The 25,457-nt window shown below is 32.4% G+C and overlaps 3 protein-coding genes across 5 annotated transcripts; 1 reads left to right on the top strand and 2 right to left on the bottom strand.

Annotated features, from left to right (window-relative positions):
- The first annotated feature begins 3,195 nt into the window (after positions 1-3,195).
- LOC116412951 (uncharacterized) lies at positions 3,196-16,388 on the top strand. 3 transcript variants are annotated; one of them, XM_052893925.1, is made up of 5 exons: positions 3,196-3,324; positions 4,743-4,873; positions 7,548-7,605; positions 14,083-14,193; positions 15,894-16,388. In XM_052893925.1, exons 2-5 carry the CDS (start codon positions 4,817-4,819, stop codon positions 15,956-15,958), a joined length of 291 nt encoding a protein of 96 aa, XP_052749885.1. In that variant the 5' UTR covers positions 3,196-3,324; positions 4,743-4,816; the 3' UTR covers positions 15,959-16,388. The 3 variants fall into 3 exon arrangements, with proteins under 3 accessions (XP_052749885.1, XP_052749884.1, XP_052749886.1); XM_052893924.1 differs by having other exon boundaries at positions 4,643-4,873; XM_052893926.1 differs by lacking the exons at positions 3,196-3,324; positions 4,743-4,873 and adding an exon at positions 6,982-7,082.
- On the bottom strand, positions 9,498-13,127 carry LOC128200458 (uncharacterized). Its single transcript, XM_052893923.1, has 2 exons — positions 12,157-13,127; positions 9,498-11,632 (listed from the first exon to the last, which is right to left on the bottom strand). Exon 2 carries the CDS (start codon positions 11,625-11,627, stop codon positions 9,756-9,758), a length of 1,872 nt encoding a protein of 623 aa, XP_052749883.1. The 5' UTR covers positions 11,628-11,632; positions 12,157-13,127; the 3' UTR covers positions 9,498-9,755.
- Positions 16,389-21,368: 4,980 nt separating the features above from the next.
- On the bottom strand, positions 21,369-24,177 carry LOC113512064 (uncharacterized). The gene is made up of 2 exons (XM_031909224.2): positions 23,328-24,177; positions 21,369-21,910 (listed from the first exon to the last, which is right to left on the bottom strand). The coding sequence occupies exons 1-2, from the start codon at positions 24,126-24,128 to the stop codon at positions 21,458-21,460; spliced, it is 1,254 nt and encodes a 417-aa protein (XP_031765084.1). The 5' UTR covers positions 24,129-24,177; the 3' UTR covers positions 21,369-21,457.
- Between the last annotated feature and the right edge of the window lie 1,280 nt (positions 24,178-25,457).

Below are 25,457 nucleotides of genomic sequence, written 5' to 3'. Positions count from 1 at the left end.
GGGATGATGTGAGCAGGCCTGGCTTTAGTGTACGCGGCGATGCCGGAGAAAGTTTTTAACAAGCAAATGCTCCACCTGATAGAAAGTTATATCCATTTCATGGGTGTCAATAGAAACATCATAAACTACCCACTCTTCAAATTGAAACAGCCATGTGATCGCAGTTGGCTGTAAAAACACAAATTGCACAAATATTACTAATAAACATGATTTTTATATAAAGCCTTTTTCTGATGTAGGTACTAATTCTTTGTTCAAGTTGCATTTATAATTTGTTTTGGGTTTTTTTTGCACTTTTTTTTTAATATAAAATCGATAATATAACTCGACTCTTGTCCACTATTTGATAAGATTGATCGATTGAGAGTCGGTCACGTCACGAATTGATCGTCATTTGACCTTCACGGGTGTAACATATTTTATCTTATTAGTACATTGTGGACGAGTGATAGGTGATATGGGTACTGTCCCCCAACCAGATTAGACGAGCAATAATACTTACACGTATCAAGTCTTAATAATATTTTTATTCTTCAAATAAAAACTACCTCGTCACCGTTTGAATCCAAATTATTTTAAACATGAAAATATGTAAAGATATGATGTTGTTTGTTACTTTATTGCAACAATAATATTTGAATATAATAATAATTTATAAACTCTGACGATTTAATTATGGTTGCTAACACTTCCCCCCCGGGCGCGAGAACTTTTCACGGTAGAACTGCAAAGGTAGAGATCATCCCTCCTCTTTGTTTTTCATACGAGCGACCCGCGATATCTAGATTGGGGTCGGAGTATGGTGGCATAAGCCCAGGTCTGTGCCCCTTGGGCGCCGAAAGACATACGCCGCAATCCATCGGTACGGAGGCGAAAAGATTGTTTGTAACGGGGCGGTTAGTCCCCTTTGCTATCAATATACCTTATCAGGTCGACCTCCACGCGGGTCCTCATGGAAACTATTGTAACTAATTTATCGTTGAATTCGTCACGATGGACTAGCTGACCTGCCTTTTCATCCTCACCTATCACCTCTCACTAGTACCCTGCCATTTTCACCCATTAAAAAAAACTCATCGGTACGGAAGAAAAGGGATTGATAATAATGGAGTCTAAGAGCCCCATTGCTAGCAATATCTCTTGTCAGGTTGATCTCCACGAAGTTTTCCTGGTTTTGTCACAATTGAAGTCAGTTTTTCTATGGAATACAGTTTTAATTATCATAGAAAAATACAAAAATTCATTGCGCGAATGCCGTTGCGAGAATAGCGAGTTTGTTTTAGAACTCTTGTTTTATAATATTGCCCCATGGAAACCATAAAAATGTGACTCAAATTTTAATTTATTGTTTTATGGTTAATTTTTAGATGTTTTGTTACAAGTTACTTGTAGGAGTACACTAACTTTTGAAGGTTGTAACTGAAGAAGTAGAATGTGTACTACGCATTTATTTGCATATTCATTTAATTTCTTGCCATACATAAATAATTCCCTCTTAACAGATGAGGCAGATGTGTTCCAGAAGGGAGACCACGAAGTGGCAAACTTAGTGTTAGATTATTTGTTGTAGGTAGAGCGACGATATATTATGTATTAGAATAGCATGAAATTACTGGAAGCAAAGGGCTCAAGATCGCCTTTAGTGAAGGCGATCTTGACCTCAAATTTTTGTGGTTTTGCGGCTTACCACACTGTTTCACCTTGCGATGGTCCCGGGTTCGATCCCTACAAAAATAAAGATAATTGTATTAATAAATATGTTTGTATTGGTCTGGATGTTTTCTATGTATATAATATGTAGTTATATATTTACATGAAATATGTATTTATGCGTTTCAATTGTAATATATTCAATTGTCTAGTATTTATTCGTACCAACAGTACAAGCTCCACTTAGTAGATGGCGCTGTGAAAAATATATCAAAGAAAGTGTTATTTATAATGATCTGATCTGATTCATCTTATACTGATGAAACATTATGTTTCATCAGTATAAGATGAATGATGAAGATATAGGGTAGTTTTGTAGTAGGTAGGGTTGCACCTGTCGCAGGTAAAATTATAGAGTCCAGGCAAAAGTGGTACGAAGATATAATGAGGCAACTGCGTTGTGAAGGCTAATAATTTTAATGGCTTTAAAAAAGAGAGGAGGAGGTGAGTCGTAAAGTACCTGGATGTTAAATGTCTAGAAGGGGGGGGGGGGTTAGCAATATCAGGTCGACCTCCACGCGGTTCCCCCTGGAAACCATCGTGATTAATTTTAGCTAACTGACCTGCTTTCATCCTCACCTATCACCCCTCACTAGTGCCCTGCAAGCGTATACCGATAGCGCGGACAGGGTTACCATTTCATTATCATTCATACAATATGAGTGGCGGGACCCTTTAAGTTTTTCTTTTTTTATATGACACAGGGGGCAAACGAGCATGCGGCTCACCTGATGGTAAGTGACTACCGCCGCCCATGGTCACCCACAACACCTACGGCATTGCAGGTGTGCTGTCGGCCTTTTAAAAAGGAATATGCTCTTTTCTTGAAGGTTATGTTGTCATATCGGTTCGGAAATACTGCTACTGGAAGTTGATTCCAAAAAATGGTTGTGCGTGGGAAAAAGTGCCTTGAAAAACGCACGGTGGAGGACCGCCACTCGTCCAGATGGTTGGGATGAAATTTTAGTTTATGGCGGGTTGTACGATGGTGAAAATCAGCAGCAGGTATTAATCCCAACAATTCTTCAGAGCACTCTCCATGATAAATTCGGTATAAGATGCACAGAGACGCAACATCTCTACGCAGTTTCAGTGGGTCGAGTCGGACAAAAAGAAAAAGTGCTGAGGCGACCTCCACATAAAATGAAGTGACGACTTCAAATGAGTTGCAGAGTGTTGAATGATGTAAGTGGTGTCGGGTCATATTTTGTGGTGGAATATGAGGGAGATCTATGTTCTATCATGGACGATGGACGGGTTGTAATAAGTAGTAAAAAAAAAAAGTATAATAATATCATCATCATCATCACTATATTAGTAGTAATAGGTAAAAACTAGTAGAAAGAATCACTTTATATCTATAACTCATCGATTAATATTTAAAGATATCGTAAACGGTTAGTTACAAAAGTTAATTCGAAAATTTGATTATTCGATCGATTATTCCACGTTAACTCGATTTGTTACGTTCTTGCGAATAAATAAGACGTTGCCACATCTAGTATTACGTAAAATACTTGATTAAATAATGGAAGCAATAAAAAGAACCATAAAGATGTGAAACAGTATAATTCCGATTTTACAGAAGGCGGCTGTGTAAATATACATATACTCGTATGTACCTGTTTTATGTCAAGTATTGTTATTTGGAAAATTTTCAACCGACTTCAATAAATAGAGTTACTAAAATTTTAGTTTTTGTGTTTATGTATGTATTGCATAACGATGTATTTATTAATTCTGTATTATTACTGTAAATTAGCCCTGTGGTCCTAGCATAGAATGGGCCACTCCTTCCTAACCTGTGGGTGTCGTAAGAGGCGACTAAGGGAAATTGAAGATGGAGAGATGGGTAGCAACATCTCTTTTAAAATATCACCAAAAGTCTAACTACGGTTGGCAACTCGTAAAAGGGTACTACTGGCAAACTATTGGTAAAACCCCATTTATGGGGGAAGCCTATGTTCAGCAGTGGACAGTTAGCGGCTGATATGAATGATGAATGAACTGTAAATTTGATGATTATTTTGTTAATAAATAGTACCATTATAATAGTCGTATACTAAATTTAAATTTCAAATTTTTCCAAATGATGAAGGTTTGTTGTTAAACTCAGGGTGCCATAAGAGGAACTTGGGGAATAAAGCATATAACCGTTTGGTCTACATGTATAGTAGTATAAGCAATATGATTCTGTTAGGGAAAGAGATTCGTGGAAATAGTTCTTTAATGGCTTGTTAAGATATTCAATTAGTTGGCTAGTTCATCAATATACAAGTTCTGCATATATTTTTTTTAAAAATACAATGAGTTCATTAATCTCTCTTATTTATATAAATAAGTTTTGCATACTGTGGAACTAGATGACACTGATTTAAATTTAGTGACATTATTTGTTATAAATTTTTACTTATATGAATATGAAGAGTAATTTTTTTTTTGATGGGTGAAAATGGTATGGTAACTCTGCCTACGTTAACGGTATACGCTGGCGGAGCACCAGTGAAGGGTGATAGATGAGAATGAAAACAGGCCAGTTAGCCCATCATGATGAATTTATCAGGAATTAACCATGATAGTTTCCAGGGGGAAACGCGAGGAGGTCGACCTGGTTGGGTATATTGCTAGCAATGGGATTCTCAGTCTCCATTACTAACAATCCCTTTCCCCCCGAATAGTAGTATTAATAATTTATTTTTGTAAGAAAAATCAACCAGTAAAAAATAGTGATTGGCTTGCTCTGGCCAGAAACCTAAATCGACATTCCAAACTTATCATTGGATGCATTTATATTACATGAGATAATAATGAGGTTGTATTATTTCCACATAACTTGTAATATAGTAACTCCGCAACACATTTAAATACGAAACCAAGAGTAAATGATAGGCAATAAACAAATATTCTTTCGAGATCTGAGTATACATTTCAGCAATTGAGATACCAAACAGATTGAGACATTCAAAATCGTCAAGTGTGAGCTAGAGGGCGTCGCATGAAAGTTTCATGTAGCCCAACTGTTTACTCTACAGCCTTTCAGTTGTTCAAACATTCTACGATGCGGATTACCGCGCGATAACGTTTGAGATTCTAAGATTGATTTTCAATGAGATGCTTTACTAGGAAGATTTGCGGTATATGGAATTTTATAAGACCTATTTTTGTAAGTAATATAATTTTTTATAAGACAGATCCTTATTATGAGCATTCACAAGAATCTATGATGCATATCATCTTGCGGATAGGTTGCTATACTATACAAGCATAAATTTTTTGTTGTTATTTATCATAAAATATTAGTTTATTTATCAAAAAATAGGATGGCCGGTCATATTAGTTAGTGATGGTGAATAGAAAAGAAGGCAATCAGCGTTTAGAACAGGACGTCGAAGCATCGATTAGAAAGATGGCCCTTCTAAATGAGCCGATTATACTAAGAATATATGAGTGTTTTTTTATATTAAATCCATTTCTTACGCTAATAGCTACTGTTTTTTTCTTCTCTTCTCAACCCAAAGGTTGTCTGGAAAAGGTTTCTTAGCGATAAGACTGCCTTTTGTACTTTTAAGTGCAATGTATATATTTTTTTATTAATGTACAAAGAAGTAGTTCAATAAAAAGTGAATAAACAAATAAATATAGCAGGAAGCGGATGGATGCGGAAAATAGAACGTCACATATAAAGAAAAGCATTGCGGAAGGCTTATATTCAGCAGTGGATAGGCAGGCTGACATCATGATGACAATTAGTTATGTTTTAATTTTGACAAGAAATAATGACGTTGCATATATACGCGGTATAAACTCTTAACGTATGAAATTAGATTAGTACGTTTAAGATAAGTTTATCTTGGAATTTCCTCAGTATATACACATGAATGTAGACAGCAATGATAAATAACTTTATCTAGGCAATACCTACTAGAAGAAATTAGGTGCATGAAGTGGGTATTACCAAAAACATTGTTTTGTATGATATAACACGACTCACGTGATGGTTTTTTGAACAATGTCAAATCATAGTTCGTTAGGCGTATGTATAACTCCTATAGTACTATTCCTTATACTGTGGTAAAACTAAGAATCTATGAGTACTATCATGAATTACTAGTGATCCGCATAGAATTCGCACAGTTATTTTTAAAATAAAATTAACACATGTAACGTTGTAACCATGAAAGAATGTTTAAAATCGGTTAAGTATTTATTGATTTTACTCATTATAAAATTAACATTTAGTTTGTTTTATTTTTTATACAGCTTAGAATGGCAAGCGAGTTGACGTTGCACGTGATGGAAACTGGAAACCAAAAACGTACCATGGATATAAAAGAGTATACTACGTCGCCCATGATATCCTTCATGCGTTGTCTTTCTTGAGGACTAAGCTGTTATGGTTCAGTATCTTATAATTTCTTAATTTTCAAACTGAAACACAATTATGTAGACACAACTATTTCTCGGCTGAAGCACAAATTGGAGAGAGGTAGCCAAGCATATGACTTTTGTACAAAGTCTGCCTCTAGTGAAACAAAAATACAAAATTGATAAAAAATTTTGGGCCTCCCATATATCATATTATTTAGGTGCTAGGGTGCTCTGGTAGTATAGAAGGCCTAAAATGTTTTTGTCATTATTCGACATATGGTTCTTTAGAAAAAAAAAGTTGTTTCTTTAATAGAACACAAAGTATAGTAACTATTTCGTTTTCACCTTTAATATAAAACCTATTACACTGGCTTTTATATTAGATACAGAGTAGATAATGCATAATTTATGTATAATTAAATAAAACTCCTGATGCACCGATTTAAGGAACATTTATTTTTATTATTGTTCAAATATATAAATAGTTTTTATATATATATTACACGAAAAAGTAGCCATTTTATCGAGGATTTTAATTATTAATATTTGTGCAAAATAATTGTAATACCATTATTTATTCGTAATCTCTGAATTAACGAGTAAATAAACAAAATATTATAATAAATATAATAATAGTATTATTTACAATTAAAATAATATCTGTAACAATACACGAGTAAATTCTGTAATAACTTCCTGGAATTGAGTTCCCAAATAAAATATAATGAAAAAAATTAAATTAAGAAATTTTATTTATTTGAAATTCTATATTGACCCCATTACAAAAAAAAAAAAATACTTAACTAACGTTCTATTGATGAAATTCCTACTTTAACTATAGATTAAATAGTTATAACCGTTTAAATGAACGTGTAATTGCTAAGATTAAATTGAACAGTCAACCGGTCTGAGTTTGTTCCATGGAAATTGATTGAGTAAAACCGTAAAATTTTAATTCAGTTCTTATCGGAATGTTACTCAGAATAGTGCTCTTTTCACTTTTGGTGAGTATTTATTTTTTGTTTTTTTCCTATAAAGGTTAAAGTAAAAATTATATTAACAAATTACAAGGAGTAATTATTGGTCAGTCGTATATCTTGACATGAAATAGATCACCTCTTGCTTTCCAGTGAATGTCGTAAGAGACGACCAAATGAGGGCGAGGGATGAACTGCGGTTACCTATCTGCCTACCAAGCGTGGCAACTACTGGCAAAACCTCCTTAGCTGATACGATGATGATGATATTACTGGTCAAATTGAACATTTTTCGTAAAGGAACATGGGTTAAAAATAAAAATAAAATGGTATGCCTCTATTAAATATTTTATTGTCAGGTTCGTATGGGAGATGCTGGAATCTCAAACTAAAAATACGCAAACTACAAATTACATTATTCCATTTCTATTAGAGATAATAAAATACCGTACTGTATATGATATTACTTTAGAAAGATCAATTTTTTTTCAGGTGTCATTTGTACATTTAAGAAGTTTAGACGAGGATAAACTTTTATATTGGAGACGAGGTATGTTAATTTAAATAATCAAGAATAAGTACTAAAATCAAATAATAAAACAAAATGTAAAACGAATGAATGAATAAGTAAATGTATTATTAGTAATAAATTTATTATATTTTTGTTATAATAAGTTTAATAAATAATATGTATTTGATATTTTTGTGTAATATATGTACGTTTTTGTATTTTATGCATGCAAAAACTATTAATTCACTCTTGTGCCACCTATCCGTTCTAAAATTATGTAATTTGAAATTATGTTGATGCTGGAAATTGTTGGAACTTGGTGATTTAAAATTAATTATCAATACTGTTTTAACAAGGTATTTTTGTAGATTTTCAAGAAATTAACAGCAATAACTGGTAAATTGCATTACTGTTGTAATATGTAGAGAGCGTCATGGTCTAGTCGTATACTACTTTCGACTTGCAGACCGCAAAGGTCGTGAGTTCAAATCTGTCCGACACAAATAACTTGGAATGTCAATTTGAAATTTCTGAATAAATCTTCGGTGACAAAAACACCCATAATTTCTTTTGTGCAATTTACAATGGCAAACAAACTGACGGCCCATCTTTGTGTGTAAGTGTTAACCGTTGCCTATAGACATGAACAGTCCCATGGACATAATAGAGTATACTGTGTCGCCCGTGATACCCTTTATGCTTTGCTATTGCTGAGGACTAAGGTGTTATATACGTACATATATACCCTGTAATTTGATTGTCATATCCCATCCTTCAAACCGAAACACAGTCATGCATACACAATTGCTTGATGTGGGAAAGAGGTACCCAAGTAGATTACTAACCACATTAATGCTACTAACGATAGAAGAGTTGTTCTCCGCCTTGTTGACATTTAATATGCTTATCGAAATGTGGGTATTCGAATGATACGTTTATCACAACGATATCAGTTGACAAATGCCTCTGTTACCCCAGTAGGGATTATAGTCGTGAGCATATTTATTTATTTATATGCATTATTATTAATTTTCTTGTTGTCTCTATATTTTTGTACTGCACTGTAAATGTAGGTCAAATTATCTTTATAAGTTAGAGATAGTCTCTTAATAACATTTACCTGAAGTTGCCCCAACTCAAGTCTATCTGTAGATAGGCAATTGTCAACATAACAATGTAACATCCAAGTATTTTTGTATTAGAGTAAATAGTTATATTCTAAAAGATTTTGTGACAAGTAAAAAAATATACTTAATACTTGTATTCCTTTTATCTGGAATACCAAAAGGTTTCTTTATTTAAAAAAAATATCTGTATATTAAATTGGAAGGAATTTTATCTTTTCTTTTTTAAATAAAATATTAACTAAGGAGACGACCATCTAGCTTAATACAAGTAGAGTCTGTTAAATATAATTTAATGAAAAGGCAACCAAATTTTGTTCAAATTATTACAGAAATTAGTGCCTATGAATAACGTTCTCCTCCCTCTCTCCCTATTCCCGTATTGAGAAAGAAAAACCACGCAGTGACGAAATAACAAGTCAGTTCATCATAATTTCAATTTATTTAGATGTATTACAGGTAAATCATGTAGACTATAAATGTTTAGATTCTAAATGCAGTGTTGATTATTGAAAATGTCCCTAAAATGGTTCCTAAAAAGTCAACAAGTTGGCTGATATGGCTATTTTTCATTTATATTGAATGTTCAAATAATCAATCTTTTGTCAAAATATATGAAAGTCTATTAAGTTTAATAAGTATGATTGACGATATTATGAGTGTAAATAATTAAAATTACTGTTAATTATGATATTTATTTATCTCAATATTACATCTGAAATCAACAGCTTATATATAGAGTAATTAAAAATATTATATTTACACCATATATTAGTCAATTACAGATTCTCGATTTGTATACCAGTAGAGATGGGCAATCCACCTGGGTGGGTTTAAAGTCTGGTGGGTAAAAACCGGGTGTTTTGGGTTTATTGGGTTTAAACCCCATAAACACCCAAATTTTTGGGTGTTTATGATTTTGTACTTCATCATCGTCATCTCAGCCGCAAGACGTCCACTATACTGGACATAGACAATATTATTATGCAGCCTACAGAATAAAAAACTTTTAATTTGATTTTGAGTTTATTAAGAAAGAGATGAAAGTAAAATGTAAAACTACAGTCAATCACTGTCAGATTCAGAGTTATTACAAGCGATGAATTGTATAGGTTCGATAGGCTCTATTTCGTCTAAACTGTTATGTTCATTTACTTGCTCAATGAAAGCTTCTAAGGTATTTTCTTCATTAAACTGAATGTCCTCGCATTCAGCTTTATGTTTAAGATTCCAGTTATAACAAATGAATGAAATTTTTTCAGTTCTTTCAGTTGTAAGTCGATTTCTTTTGTTATTATGTATGTAGCCTTGGATACTAAAGGAACGCTCAGTGGCTGCCGAAGTACAGGGAGCTGATAGAATACGAATCGCTACTTTGCTTAACTCAGTGGAACCACAAATACCTTTCCACCATATTAGGGGCTCAATGCTATCTAATGAGCTCCATACAAATCCTCTGGCCCAAAAGTTTTCTTTAGCTTTATAACACGCCAAATCTGCCATTACATTTGACAAACTTAAGTGTTGGCTTAAATTGTAGATAAACTCCATACCCTTAAGTTCTTCCTCTTGAGTAAGTTCGACTCCTAGAGTCCTGGGGTCTAGAATATATGCTGCAAAATGTATTGGCCTCATTGCCATATTGCATCTTGAAGATACTGATGTTAGAATCTGCTGTTTGCTTTCTTCGCTCAATGTCGAAATCTCATTTAATGCAAAACGTATCTTAGCTTGTACATCTCTAAATGTAATGTATGTGCGATGCAAACGATTCTGGTCGCTCTCTAAGTAAAATATGCTTTCAGTGACTGGTTCCAAAATACTTATACATTCCCCTGTCTTCGTCCAGAAATCATCACTTAGAATTAAATCTTTAATATCTCTTGAAATTACCACATCTTCTCTAACTGTTAATATTTGCAAAGCTATCTTATTTGCTTTCAAACTTTTTAACGAAGTAACATGACTTCCCCATCTTGTAGCACAAGGCAATTTTAGTGTTTGTGTAGAATCTTCACCCTGCCTTGATTTTATCAACAAGGAACTTAATCGTTGACTCCTTTTAACAGTTTTTATTATATTTATGGCTTGCATAATAAACACAGTTACTTCTTGTATCTTTACAATATCTTGGCACAACAAGTTAAGGATATGTGCACAGCAACCGAGAGGAACAACATGTGGATATTTGAGTTTTGTTAATTCGAATGCCTTTTGTATATTTCTAGCGTTATCGCCAATAAGTACAAGAAACTTATTTGCTCCATACACTTTCATTACTTTTTCAACTTCTTGGCTAAGGTATTCACTAGTGTGAGGATTACTTTCTGTATTCAAACTTTTAACGTATGCAGGTTGAGGTTTTGATATAAGAAAGTTTATTATTCCTTCATTTCTTAAATTAGACCAGCCATCGCACTGAAGGTGTAAGTAACTACAAGCATTTAGTTCCTCATTTAACTCAAAACGCATTTCTCTATATATTTTATCTAAGTATTTTGTCGCTAAAGCTTTACGTGAAGGTATTTTAAATTTTGGTTGCAATTTTTCGAAAAATTGTATCCATAAAGGATGTTGCACCATCGATAATGGCGTCCCTGTTACAAATATAGCTCTCGCTAATTCTGTTTTTATATGATCATCGGTGTCTTGAAACTCAGCATTTATTGTAGTGTTAGCAGACGACGAGGGGCTTATAAAAGAATCATTTGTCTCTATCTCTGACAGTCCAGACATTTTGGTTTTGGACGAGCTATCTTTTATAAGTTTCATAGAGTCTTTTAATGTTTCTGGAGATTTTGGACAAGTGATAAGATGTTGAAGCATTTTGGCAGCATTACTGAATTTGTAGACCTTATTACAAAGCTTGCAAGAAACAGACTTGTTTGGTAAAGTACGGTAGTGCTCCCATATGCGTAAATCTTTAGGTCTCCCCATTGAACCTAAAAAAATGAACGATGATTAGTTGGTCTGACGAAAATTCAACAATAGAGTGCCTATTTTTTTACAATGATTATTTCTTGTTATTTACAATAAATTTATTAAAAAAATAATAAAATAAATACAAAAAACCTTTGTAAAATTACATCTCCTCGGAGGATTAAACGCAGACGCTAGTTTATTATCGTATTGTTCTGTATTTTTCTCAGCAACTTCTTTAATTCGATTAGGTACTTACGCATATTATGTTAAAAATAAATATCTAGTACACATCTTAGGCTATCCACCATTATTATCCAATGACGACTCTCAGCTAACTATGCACTATCATCCAAAATAAACGTGTATGGAAAATTTTATCCCAGTCGGTTGAGGATTGAGGATAATTGCATCAACATACGAACATACCTACATACTTTTATTTACATAACGCAAGCTAAATAAAAGCTTGTAATAATACATCTAATTTTAAGTTAAAATTGTTAAGTGATCATGATATAATTGTATCATTCAAAAATCCACTTACCTTTAATTATTTCTTGTTAAGTATAAATATTATTTCAAATCTGCTCCCTTAATATGCACTTTTTTACTGCTTTTCCTACCTAACACGTTACCAGGAAGTCACGTTACCAGAGTCAGAGTAATAGTGAACACGTTTGACAGTGATTGTCGTCGCCTCATATTCAGCGTCGACGAATAGGGGAATCCCCAGTCATAATGTATTGCATGCGTGGCGGTCTTACTTCAAATCCATAAACAAAGAGATAATTACAGAACTCGATACTAGATGGCGCTGTTTTTGTTTGAAGAAAGTTTGCGGGCTAAAATACATAGAATTTCATCAATGACTTCCACAAAGAACAACATTTCTGTTTTTTCTAAGTCCGTATCTCTTCCGTATATTTCATAAGATATAAGCTTGGGCTACATTGTTATGCAACGTGATTTTGTCGCTGTCTTGCTAGCAGGGTTGACAGATATACGATTTAAATCGTACTCATACTATTATTTGTCTATTTTTTAATGTACGATCGTAAAGATTATGATCGTAATTCGCACAAAAACATACGACTTTTTGGTTACCTGGCAACATTTTTATTATGAAACGAACATGCTCACATCATCAGTCACATGCAACAATTTATTGGGGATTTCCCCTTCACATCTGGCAGTCCTGCTTGCTAGAATATAGGTAAGTCAGCCACAGTTACTGACGATCGATATTTAAAGGGTATTGTTTTTGTGCTAAATATTTCATAAAAACGTTATTTAATACTTTGTGGATTATTAATTTAGTTGATAATCACTGGAAGTAAAATGGATGCTAATTTGAGAGATCAAGATCTTCGTATAAAACAGTTAATAAAAGAAAATCTACGTAAGTACTCTTTTTATACCTAGGTAGGTAAGGTATAATAAACACAAAAGGTACTTAGATCGCGTGTGTTCGAAGCATTTATTCTAATAAATTTAATTTAAAATTGTAGAAAGAAAAAAATGTCTGCCAAGCCGTAGCCGAAGCCGATCTCCAAATATATTTGGCGATAGTGAGACCCAGTGTCCAGATGATTTACCCAGCGTCGTCGCAACAAAGAAAAAAAACGAGGATAAAGTAAAAGAAAATTTACTGAAAGAAGAAACAAACTGTTCTAAATGCTTAATTTATGGAGAAGAGGATAAAAGAAATGAGTATTTCGGACTGTTAGTGGCTCAAGAATTTAAATATATACGGCCATGTGTGCGAACGAGGTGTTATGAAGAAATTTTAAAGTATCTACGGGAAGCAAAAGGCCAACATGTTGATCAACTGCAACATGAAAACACTGAAAATTAATTACTTTCATTTTATTATATATAGATTTTTAAAATTTCCTGAAATATTATTAGTTAACGTTTTATTTAATATTGTAGAATTGATCAATACAATTTATAAAAATAATTTATTGGTATTACTTACATATTTTCAAAAAAATACGTAAAAACCTATTTTTTTGGGTGATTATGGGAGTTTATGGGTGTTTATTGGGTTTTTACCAAAGCACCGGGTTTAAACCCGGTGCTTTGCCCATCTGTATATACCAGACAATATTTTGCTTATTTTTGGAGGGTAGGTTAAATTAAACAGGAAAAAAATAATAAAATAAAATCTATGGAGACACTTATTTGAAACGTCGCATCACTGGAAGTTCAGCAATTATTTGTGTAAAAGTGTGTCTTATTTGTGTGCATAGTGTTGCGTGAATAAATATATATAAGTCACTACATTACAAATACAATTTTTAAAGCGTGCCATTTTAAAAAATTGTTAAGCTGTTTCTATAGGGAGACTAGGTTATTGATCTAGTACGCAGATGCATATTTAAATGTATTATAACTCCGCAATAAAACTGACAGTTATAAAACTGCGAAGTATAAGCCGATAATCCAGCAATAACATTTTTATTTGCAGCGAACGCGGCTGTTTGTGAACCATTTACGACTTCCCAAGAAGGGTGCAATAGATGTGTTTGTGCGGCTGATGGAGTCACTTATTGTACCAGGATGGCGTGTTTAAACAAACGTAATGTATTAATTATCGCCATCCTAACTTTAGTCTAATGAACATTGCTTTGCCTTACAGACTGCCATAAGGAACGGTCTTGCCCGAGTCACTTACATCCAGCAATTCTCTGTGTATATTGTCACATAATAATTGAATGAATGAATTCTTTATTGTGCATACTGTGGTAATTACAGGTTGATATGTAGGTAATATGGTGTACAATACAGTCTACTCGCTACAGGCGTACAATATTAAAATTATAAAAAATACAATATACAATTTCATTACAAATAATCAAAATACATTATTAAAATATTCTTTCAAATTATAAAAACATTTCTAAATAAGATTTTGATTTTTCCGTCATGTGACTAACATTAAAATAAACTTTGTTGGTTTTAAAAAGAGTTATTAAAACCGTTTCAGAATTAGTTTCTTGAATCGTGTCCTTTTTGTAGCAAATTAAAAAAAAAAAGTTAGTCTACCGTCGTCAAAGAAATTAAGTCGAATAAAAATTCAAAAAACGCTAGAACAATGAATAATTTTTTTTTTAATTTTTAACATGACATGAATGAATAATTTGTTAAATCTTTTTTCAAATAAAAAAAAAAACTCAATGTAATAGACGAAATTATCTTGTAATCTGAATCTGATATCTGAAAGTAATTTTTAAAATACTATATTATTATTTCCACTGTTTTTAAGTTTATTTAATAAATATACTTCGGTATATTATTATATGGCCATGTGGTCCCGGCATAGAATAAGTCACCCTTTTCCGTGGGTGTAGTAAGAGGCGACTAAGGGAAATTTATGGTTGAGGGATGAGCAGCAACATCCCTTTTTAAATATCATCAAAGCATTACTGCGATTATCAATCCGCCTGCCAAACGTGGCAATTGCAGGCAAGACGTAGCCATAGGCCTCCCACGTAAGAGTTATGTGGGAGTCTATGTTCGGCAGTGGACAGTGTTATAATGATATATAATTAAAAAAAATCGAGGTATTGAGATGTTGAAAGACTGTCTATCGTTATAAATAATATATATATTAATAAGGCATAGATAAATTTCTTTTTCTAGAGTAATATCGATATTTTTTATTCTTAAACGGCCTGCAAAAAAGTTTTTTTTTTTTTTAAGTAATGGTCTGCCAAAAGAAACGTTCCTACGAACGCAGACATTTCACACGGGACGCGTTCAGTTCTCATAGTAGGTAGCGTGGGAAATATGGGGTGTCAGTTTGTTCAGACTTGATTATTCGTATTTGAAATTTTATTGTATAATATTTTCTTAAGCGACTTCAAAAAGGAGAAGGAATCCATTTTTTTGTATCTTACTCGACATTTTCGTTCATTGTAAAATAATATTTTTTCAATTTTTGTATTTAATACAATTTACTATCGTGTTAAAGTTAAATGATAATGAATATAATTTATATAGATATATTACTTATATATTTATTATATATATTAACAACATATTTATTTATTTATTTAACTCTTTATTGTACTAGAAACAAAAAAAAATAATACAATAACAATTAAATAAAAAGATATCCAAATTGAAGTCTTTGTTTGTTAGAACAACATCACAAATACTACCTATTGAAAATAATATAAAAATAATAAATTATGAGTGAATATTCCATTTTATATTTATACGTATGTATTGCTTAACTAGTAATTTTTTAAATTTATTCGAATTATCATGTTTCAGGGAAACCTGACCAAAGATTTACGAAGAGTGATGAAGATGATGAAGAGAATGAAACTGCGGACTGATTAAATTAATTTTAGTTAAAAGGCTTTTTAAATACATAGAAAGAAAGAAATATTTTTGTTCAAGTAAACTTAAGTTTAAGCATTTTCGAATAGTCATTTTTTCATGATTCTATTGCGTATTCGGAACACAATTTCAGCTTCAATTTTTTTTATCTAAAAGTATATGCTTACAGATTGCTCTCATAGATATTTTATCAATATCGGTTTAGTAGTTTAATTTTTAAATTAAAATAACTAGTTTTGATTTAATTAAAGTAATTTTTTTATAGATCACAATTTAATTAAGATCTTATTGTTAAATAAGAAAATAACAATAAAAAAAAAAATAAACTAGACACCTCTCGAAACAGAAAATTCTACACTACATCATTACTATTCTTACTCGGAAGGGCCTCTTAACGATTTATCGGAATAAAGCTGTGTACCGTTATCAATCTCTTATCATTTCGCCTTTCATCTACAACAAATTCAATATTCCTTATGACAGCAATTTGAATGAGGTATTTCCAGAAACTCGTGGCTCCCTTCCCATGACCTCGGTTGCTTCCCGTGTGACCGCTACAAAAACGTTTTGGCCCAATGAATATTCTCATGGGTTCCCATTGGTACGTCCCTTATATTTTAGAGTAGCGCGTGCCTTCTCTTATAACGAGTGTGTTTCGAGTTAATCCTTCCTTGTTGAGTGGTTAGGGGATATATGATAATTGATAATGACATTACTGATTGCCCAGTAATTATAATACTTATTTTTTCAATACAAATTTAGAAAAGTTTCTTTTTATTTAATTTAGAAAAATTTAGAAAAGTTTTTTTTTTATTAATAGGCGATTTTAATATATTCAAGTAGGTAGCCATATTGGACATATGTATATACTTAAATACATATAGTGTGCAAGTTTAAATAGCAACTTGTCAAATAGCTCGAAGAACCGACAACTGATGGAGAATGAAGAAGAAAAGTTCTTGAGTAGCGACCTTGTACCAGCAAACGCAGTGTAGGACGACCCCTACTAGTTGGAGTGATGACCTCAAATGCATTTTTTTTATACAACTTAGAATGGCAAACAAGCTGACGGCCCACCAGATGGAAAGTGGTAACCGTCGCCTATAGACATGAGCAATACCATGGACATAATAGAGTATACTGTTTCGCCCATGATACCATCATGCGTTGCCTTCCTAAATTCACGCCATATCCCACCCTTCAAACCGAAACACAGCCATGCAAATACAATTGCTTCACGGTAGAAACACGAATGGGACAGAGGTACCCAAGCAATCGACTTTTGTACATGACAGTCTATAGGGGAGGTATATGTCCATCAGTGAACAGTTAACGGCTGATATGGTGTTGATGATGATGACACATAGTGTAAAATCCATTAAGTAATTTGTATTACACTATTCTGTCAAAGAATCGCACAATTTACACACATACTTACACTCATACAACATTATCCTCTTTTTTCGGTAGTTGGATAAAAACCGTCAAAGGCGACTTCCTGTTTTAGTTCCCCCATAAATAAACGATTGTGTATTAAGTTGATTCTAAAGGATCTGTCGTCAAAGACCATCGGTGGGCCAGTAAACGAGCGAGAATAGCATAAACAGATTTTGAAGTGATTATTAATAATTAGAAGAATTTTACACTTGAATAGCAATCTTAATAAAAATAAAAAAATTCTAACCGACTAAGAGAACTTAATAATTGTCGAGGTATAGGCAGCAACGTTCCCAGTGTCCCTCTTAAAATATCACCAAAGCCTAACTGCGGTTGCCAACCAGCATGCTGAGCGTGGCAATTACAGGCAAATCCCTTCAAACCCCTATCGGCCTATGTTTAGCAGTGACGTTTTTAACTACAGAGTTAACTGTAGACTGCAACACTGTAGTCAAAAAGTCGTACAAACAAGTACTTATTTCTATTTATCATTATCGTTAATTTTTCTATTATAGTAACGTATTGGTTACGGATTCGATCTCGAAAAATACAAACATAACAATTACCGTGTAAGTAAAGGGTTTATTTACAAAATAACAATATAAAGTAATGTATATAAAAAAATTGTACAGTGGAATGATAATTTTGTTCTTTGAAAGGTCAAATGACCGCTGTAGAATATTGAATACGAGTATTTAGTGGCCTACAACGGTCGTTTATGTCACGTGCGCGGGGCCCGTTCGTGTGTCTGTTATCACAACAAAAGGCGGTAACGTGAGAATGTACGTTGGAAGCTGTCATGAGAAATACTAATTTTCTATGGGAATTGAATTTTCGGTTTATTCGCATTAAACATGTTCTCTTTTTTGATAGGTATAACGTTTACATACGTACGAGAAAATATTACGAAAGATGTAAAAGTTTGTTTGTTACTTCATAGAACCTTGACGGATAAAAGGAGAAGGGATTGTTAATAATAAGAATTAATAGCCCCATTGCTAGCAATACACCTTGTCATGTCAACCTCCTTGTAATTCTTTCTGGAAATCATCTTGTTGAATTCTAAGTGAATTCATCACTATGGGCTAACTGACCTGCCATTTCATCCTTACCTATCATCCGTTATTGATGCGCCAGAGTATACCGTTAGCGTAAGCGAGCTTACCATTCCATTATCATATATTTAAAAAAAAACGTGACTGCTTAATTAATTATTATATTGAAATTTTAATTTAATGAAATTTGGTACATTTATACATGTACTATAGCGGATGGAGGTAATAGGCAAATTTTTTATCTCTGTTATTGAATTAAAATCTATAGATTTCAATTCAATAACAGTTTACGTCAAGATACCTATCAGTTAAAAATATTTGTTTGTTAAACATCAGCTGTTTTTAGTAACTATTAAAAATATATGTATATTAAAAATAAAAGTATTTTAGTTTTTTTTTGTAAAATAACAAATTTGTGAAATGTGCTTAATTATTATAAAAACATTTTTAAGAATGGCAGGTTGAAGTGAAACGAACACAAAAATAAAATGGGTCACAAAAAAATATACGTTTCACACGGGACGGGATCCGTTCTCATGGCAGGTAGCATGGGAAATATGGGGTGACACGTGTTACGACGGTTAACCCCTAATTAATGCATTATTACTTAAGTACCCATTGCGAATATGCGGTGAGTAGGTACAAATAATGACTTCGTATTGTATCCGTTTCAAGTCTCATATATATATATATATATTTGTTTGTTTTTTTAATGGATGATAATATAAAAGGTTACTCCGCCTGCGCTATCGGTATACGCTAGCCAGCTATCAGTGATCGATGATACATGATGATGAAGCAAATCATTTGGCCCATCATGACGAATTCAACAATAAATTAATTATGATGGATTCCAGGTAGAACCGCGTAGAGGTCGACTTGACAGTGTATATTGAATACAATTTTATTCAATCCGTATAGGACAGTTTTTATGCTCTATGCAATATACCTTTATAATATAATTTTTCATCACGACATGGAGGTACATGGAGATCAGGACATCAGGACATGGAGATGCTATTTAACTGATGTAATACCTTAATTTGACCTATGATCCACAATAAAGTCATTTGTATTTGTATCAAAATAAAGACACGGGAAAATATTTAAAATAAAATAAGATTTTTTTTATGGTTTGCGGTACAGTATTTAAGGTATCCCGTCCTCGCTATTGGATACGGGTGACGGAATGCCTATACAAGAGGGTACATGGTGGACGCAGTTTAGACGCAATATTTGAGGAGCATTAGGAAGGTACTACGGCCGGATACTGCAACAAAAAAGAGTATGTGGTCGGCCCCCGAACTGGCGACCTTTGCTGTCTCCAATAGATATTGAAAAATTAAGATTTAATAAATTTAAGATTTCACTAAAAACCACTTTAATTGGGTATACATTAGTATTGAAACAACATAGGAGAGTGAAAGAGAGAATATGAAGATAGCGCGTAAAAACACAATCAAATTGAAAACTTTCTCCATTTTGAAGTCGGTTGAAAAACGTTACGTTCTCGTGAGAATATTTTTTCATGGTGTACATTTCACATGAGTCCATTTTAGTTCCCATAGCAGGTAACAGAAATGGGGTGACACGCGCCCCGTGGGGAGATACAGAGCTCTCAAATGAGTTGACAATTCCTTAATTATAATATTATCTTTCAACTACAAAAAAAATATCTCTAAACATATTTTGTGGTTGCATTTGTTACTTCATGTAGATCAAAGGTTCCCAACCAGTGGTCCGCAGAAACTGAAATATGGTTCGCGTGTAATTTTAAATTTAGCGAGCTGTGGTGAGCCTTGGTCGCCGTGCAGTGAGTGAGAAGAGCGCGGGTAGTGGAGGCGGTTTCATTTGAAAATAAATAATGATTTGCGTGTAGTTTTGAGTAACAATATTAGTCCTAGGATAGCCGAACTCGTGAAGAAGATGCAAGCTTAGAAATCACATTATTACAAAATTACAGATGTTATCCCAAAATTCCTTATTGAATTTTTAATGAAAGTTTCAGTTTGATTATTACAGTGTATTTTTATTATATTTATATACCTAGTGGTCCCTAGCAGGCAAAGAGAATAATAATAATATAAAAGGGGTCTTTGACCAAGAAAAGGTTGGGAACTCCTGATGTAAACATAAGAATAGATAATATAATACTATAATAGTGACATAGGCTAGCTTTTATCCCGGCCTATTAATAGATTCCAGTTATGGAAACAAAGTCGCGGGTAGAAACTAGTGAGTGATAATATCTATAATAATTCTAAGTAATATTATAAATGCGAAAGTGAATTTATTTGTTTGTTACACTTTCACGCTTAAACTGTTGAATCGATTATGATAAATTTTGATATAGAGATAGATGTGATTTTCGAGACGGTTATAGGCTACATTTTTTGCAAAAAACTTATAGAGATGCGGTAAGAGGGGCAATTTTTGTATGAAACTTTTTATTGCGCCGTTTGATTTGCTTTAAACTTTACAGAATTATTGTTTATGATTCATAATTTAAGTATACATATTTCTTTTTTCAAATTATTTTTTAAAGGAGGTTGTTTTTTTTGTACTTCGTTTATAACTACCCACATTAACAATGAGAATTGTTAATCAAAGTCAATATTAATGCGAGCGAAGCCGCCGGTAAAAGTTAGTTTTAGATAATATTCTGTTTTAATATTATTTAAATAACCAAAAAAATATCTCCGTCAATTTCAAACTTAAACAATAATAAAAATACAAGGCCGCAAAAAGGAAATTAGATTAAATTAATTTTATTTATTGTATTTTTTTGATTTTACCAATCAAAATAATGTATATTTTGTTTTTAATATATTAAAAATATTATCAAATAATTATTAATACTTAAGATAGACGCTTATAATATTTACAAATCAAAATAATGAATTAAATAAATAGATAGGTATCCTTCACTTTTATTTTAACAATCACTGATATTACCTTCAAATATAACAAACATTAAACTGAGTAACAATTATACAAAACAATTTATATATAACCTAAATCGTAATAACTATCAAGTATGCCCTTGACCTTACTTTTGAATAGGGCAAGTGATTTCGGACTTAAATGAGAGACTCCCATCACATCCGGATCTTTTACGAATTTTTCAGACTGCATTAAATCTTTCATTTCAGCAGCTTCATCTGATGATCTTGCATTCATTGATGAGAACAAGATTAATAATCCGAGTATAAATGCCGAATGACTCTTCAACTCTCTACTGTGCTGATCTCGTGGGTACACAGTATGAGCTCTCAATCCGAAGTAGTTAAGAGACCTATCCAGTTGTGAGTAATAGTAGCTGATCCAATCCTCGTAATGGGTACGTCTGGCAGCGTAATCAGTGCAGTAGAAGATCATAAAAAGAAGATCGTTGACAGGACTAGCAGGAGTAGCCATTTGGTAGTCGATAAGTATGCATTCAGCTGGCTTCTCGTCCTGTAACAGATAAAAGGAATGTAAGTGATGGTAACAACAGTTGTTTTAAATAATGAAGCATTGATATTGTATTGAAAAACAATACATAGAATTAAACGATATATCCGGGAGTTTTGTATAAAGGTAGAATTAAAAGAAAAAAGAAGAGAAGAGCTAGATTAAGAGTAAGAATACATAGAACTAGTAATTAAAAATTGATTAAATTGTTCATCAATATTGGTAACCAGTTTAAGAATTCTTCTTTAAAATTTTCGAAGTATAATTTGAAATAAATTAGACAAAATGTTGTTGTATTTTATTTTTGAATTTGTGCAGTTGTACACATTGCACTTGGACACTAACATGAGACATTGGAGGGGTAAAAGGGATTTTTAGTAATATGAACTATCAATCCCAATGCTAGCAATCTGCACGTGGTCCCTCCTGGAAACCATAATGCAGAATTCCGGGTGTATTTATCACAATGGGCTAATTGATCCATCTTTTCATTCTCACCTATCATCCCTCACTAGTGCTCCGATAACGCATACCGTTAGCGCAGGCGGGGCTACAATTCCATTATCATCCATAAAAAAAATGAGACACTTCTTTTATATAATATTACTCTGTTTTCTGTTATAACTGTTTTTTATTGTTAGTAAATATTCTGTTTTATTCTAAAATAGTAGTAATAATACCGTTAAATTAAATAAAAAAAATGTGTAGTCACAGTTGCATAGAAAAATAGTATTAAGTTATTTAGATCTTTTAAAGATTTATCATTTATTTATTTATTTATTTATTTATTTATTTAAGGAGCATATTGCATTATAACATATAGGTATAACAACATTAAATACAATACAATATTAATGCACATGCCTATTATAGGTATTCACAGCATTCACTTTAACATAATTATACAGTGTAAGAAATTTAAGTAAATAACAAAAATAAACATGTAATCTAAGTTGTGAGCAAAATCAGAAAATAAGATTATGAGTAAATTAAATTAAAAAAAAATATTAAAAAAATATATATTTTATGACAATTAGAGTTAATGTTCATAAGAATGTTGTACAAAGTGCTTCAGCAATTTATTCCTGTAGGAATTCGAATTATCGTACACTATATCAATTTCAGGTAATTTGGCATTAATTTCATTGTATGACGCACTAATCCTGGCCATTGTAAATTATTGAAAATACATATGGAGTTAAATTATGAATGTGTGCATTCGAGTAAAAAGAGGGTTTTTGATTAGAAAGAAAGAAACTTTATTTTAAAGAAATATGCGACTATACCCACACAGCGGTTAAAAAAAATTAATTGTGATGTTATATGTTTTAAGAAATGTAAAAGTGCGGATTAGATAAGTTCTTATTTTTAAATAAATATCTAAATAATAACTATTTAAAAATCAAAATTATGTACTCACGCGTAATAAAAATAGTAAGTTATTAGTCCATGCATCACCATGCTGAATGATTGAGTTTGTAGGTAAACTTGGTTTACTAATTACATTAGCATCATGATCTCTCATTTTACTAAATACGTCTTTAAGTATATTTGTGTATTTATCTTCGTCTAATATTGATATAGTGTCGTTTAACAAAACAGTGTAACTATTTTTAAACATCTCTTGTTTTAAACCTTGACTCCAAGAGCTGAAGAATTTTAATTTCAAATCTTCGTAATATGCTGGTTCTTTCTGTTTTAAAACGAAAGACAAAGCATGATAGGTAGCTAAATCTTTGAGGACAAGTTTCACAACTTCATCGGAGAAGTATTTTTGTTTGTCAAGCATAACATAGCCGTAAACGTTTAGATCTTCTAGAAGAATCATTTCGTATGGTGCTTCTGTTAGGGCACCATAACATTCAGGAAAGTGAAACAGGTCTTCTTTGGGCACGCCCGCTTCGTTTTGTAGCTTACGGAACTTAGGCAATAAGAGTTGATAAACCACTCGTTCATTTTCAAACACTTGCTTTATACTCATTGTAAGGCGAGTAATTTCAACGGTTGTTGCCAATTTCGCTACTATATTTAGGACTCCTCCATCTTCTTTTTCAACCGTTATTCTTTTCACATTGGCCATAAAATTATCACCAGCCTTACCGAGAGTTTTTATTATAACTCTATTATTTTTAAAACCTCGTTTATCGAGTACATCGCGGAGGAACTGTTGTTGGAGTGAATGGAGACTGTCCACGTCTCCTTCGAGTTGTAAAGACGCCATAGCACTCTAGAATTGAAACAGTACTGACAGATTAAACGCCCACGATGATTTCTTTATACTAAATTACTTCTAATAGTATCTATATTATCAGTCACGTCAGACTTATCAGATAACATAACTGGTAAGTGCAATATAAGTATGCAACACTTAGACTTTTATACAAATAGTTATCTCGCATGACTGAAAATAATTTGTTTAAAGAAACTATTGGATTTAGTTAATACATAAAACAGTTGGATACGATAAGGTTATCCTGTAAAATATTTTTTTGGCAGTTTGTGACTTCCATATTTATTTTGAGGGCATAAATGGCTCGGGACCGTTCTTTATGACAGTCTATGGAAGCGGCCTATGCACAGTTAACAGCTGAAATGATGATGATAAAATTTAATTTATATTTAATTATATCTATGAAAGATGTATAAATCCTTTTCATATCATATAAGTCTTATAGTACACCCTCGCATTTAATTTACAAGATTGTAATGATACGTCATGAACAAAAAATACAACAGTCCATATATTATTTTATGTAGGCGAAGTAATTGATTAGTGTTGAAGATTTTCTTACTTTACTTAAAATTAATTTAAATTATTAAAAATTAAAAAAAATCCTGTATAAAGTAAAAGCACTCATTGAAACAATTAATACCTACTAATGAGCCCAAATACGTTATATCTGCAATAAGGTGCTGAAGAGTTTAGTATCCCGTAGATTACTTGATGCTGCAGTGTCATCTGAAGGTTTCCATACTATGGAAGTAATGGTAGATATGATCCCATATATAGACACACAGATACACAGACCTAAAAAACAAACATCTCATTTTGCGTCGGGGGTTAAAAAGTAAAAATTTCCTACATTCCTATTTTGAATATTAGTGTTATACTATGCTTAGTCTACGGTTTTATAATTTTTTTTCAATTGTTTTTGAAGTTTAGTAACAATACAGAATTATTAAAAAAAAAAAAACCAATAGGTAAAAATTCGTTTGTGAGACTTCGAAGTTTTTACGAACAAGGAGGTTCGTTTATCATTTTCCGCAGTGTCAGAAACTGTCCTAGCCCTTATAATAGTAAATATATGACGAATAGTAGAAGCTACGCGGGCATTGCTATAATGTTGATCCTTTTGTTCCGTGTAAATACTAAACAGAACATAATTTTTAATACAAGCAGAAAAAAGGAGAAAATTTTCGCGATAAATCAACGGACTGTCCTCTGGGGAACGAGTGAAGGAAATCGCAAAATCGTCTCAAATGAAATTTCTCACTCTGAGGCGTACTCGAAAAATTTTTTTCTATTATCATAGTAAAATGAATGTCATGT

The sequence above is a fragment of the Galleria mellonella genome, unplaced genomic scaffold, assembly GCF_026898425.1.
Source record: "Galleria mellonella isolate WM207_F2 unplaced genomic scaffold, CSIRO_AGI_GalMel_v1 utg184, whole genome shotgun sequence".
Lineage (NCBI taxonomy): Eukaryota > Metazoa > Arthropoda > Insecta > Lepidoptera > Pyralidae > Galleria > Galleria mellonella.
The sequence above is the reverse complement of the archived record's forward strand: the minus strand, read 5'-3'. Positions and strand labels throughout refer to the sequence as shown.

What these genes read in the sequence shown, in the direction of transcription:
- LOC116412951 (XM_052893925.1), top strand. Translation starts at nt 4,817, where the DNA reads ATGAGATGCTTTACTAGGAAGATTTGCGGTATATGGAATTTTATAAGA. An exon ending in ATTTTATAAGACCTATTTTT is followed by an intron (nt 4,874 to 7,547) that starts GTAAGTAATATA and finishes ATTTTTTTTCAG; the next exon opens with GTGTCATTTGTACATTTAAG. An exon ending in GATGGCGTGTTTAAACAAAC is followed by an intron (nt 14,194 to 15,893) that starts GTAATGTATTAA and finishes ATCATGTTTCAG; the next exon opens with GGAAACCTGACCAAAGATTT.
- LOC113512064 (XM_031909224.2), bottom strand. Translation starts at nt 24,128, where the DNA reads ATGGCGTCTTTACAACTCGAAGGAGACGTGGACAGTCTCCATTCACTC. An exon ending in ACTTACTATTTTTATTACGC is followed by an intron (nt 21,911 to 23,327) that starts GTGAGTACATAA and finishes TATCTGTTACAG; the next exon opens with GACGAGAAGCCAGCTGAATG.
- LOC128200458 (XM_052893923.1), bottom strand. Translation starts at nt 11,627, where the DNA reads ATGGGGAGACCTAAAGATTTACGCATATGGGAGCACTACCGTACTTTA.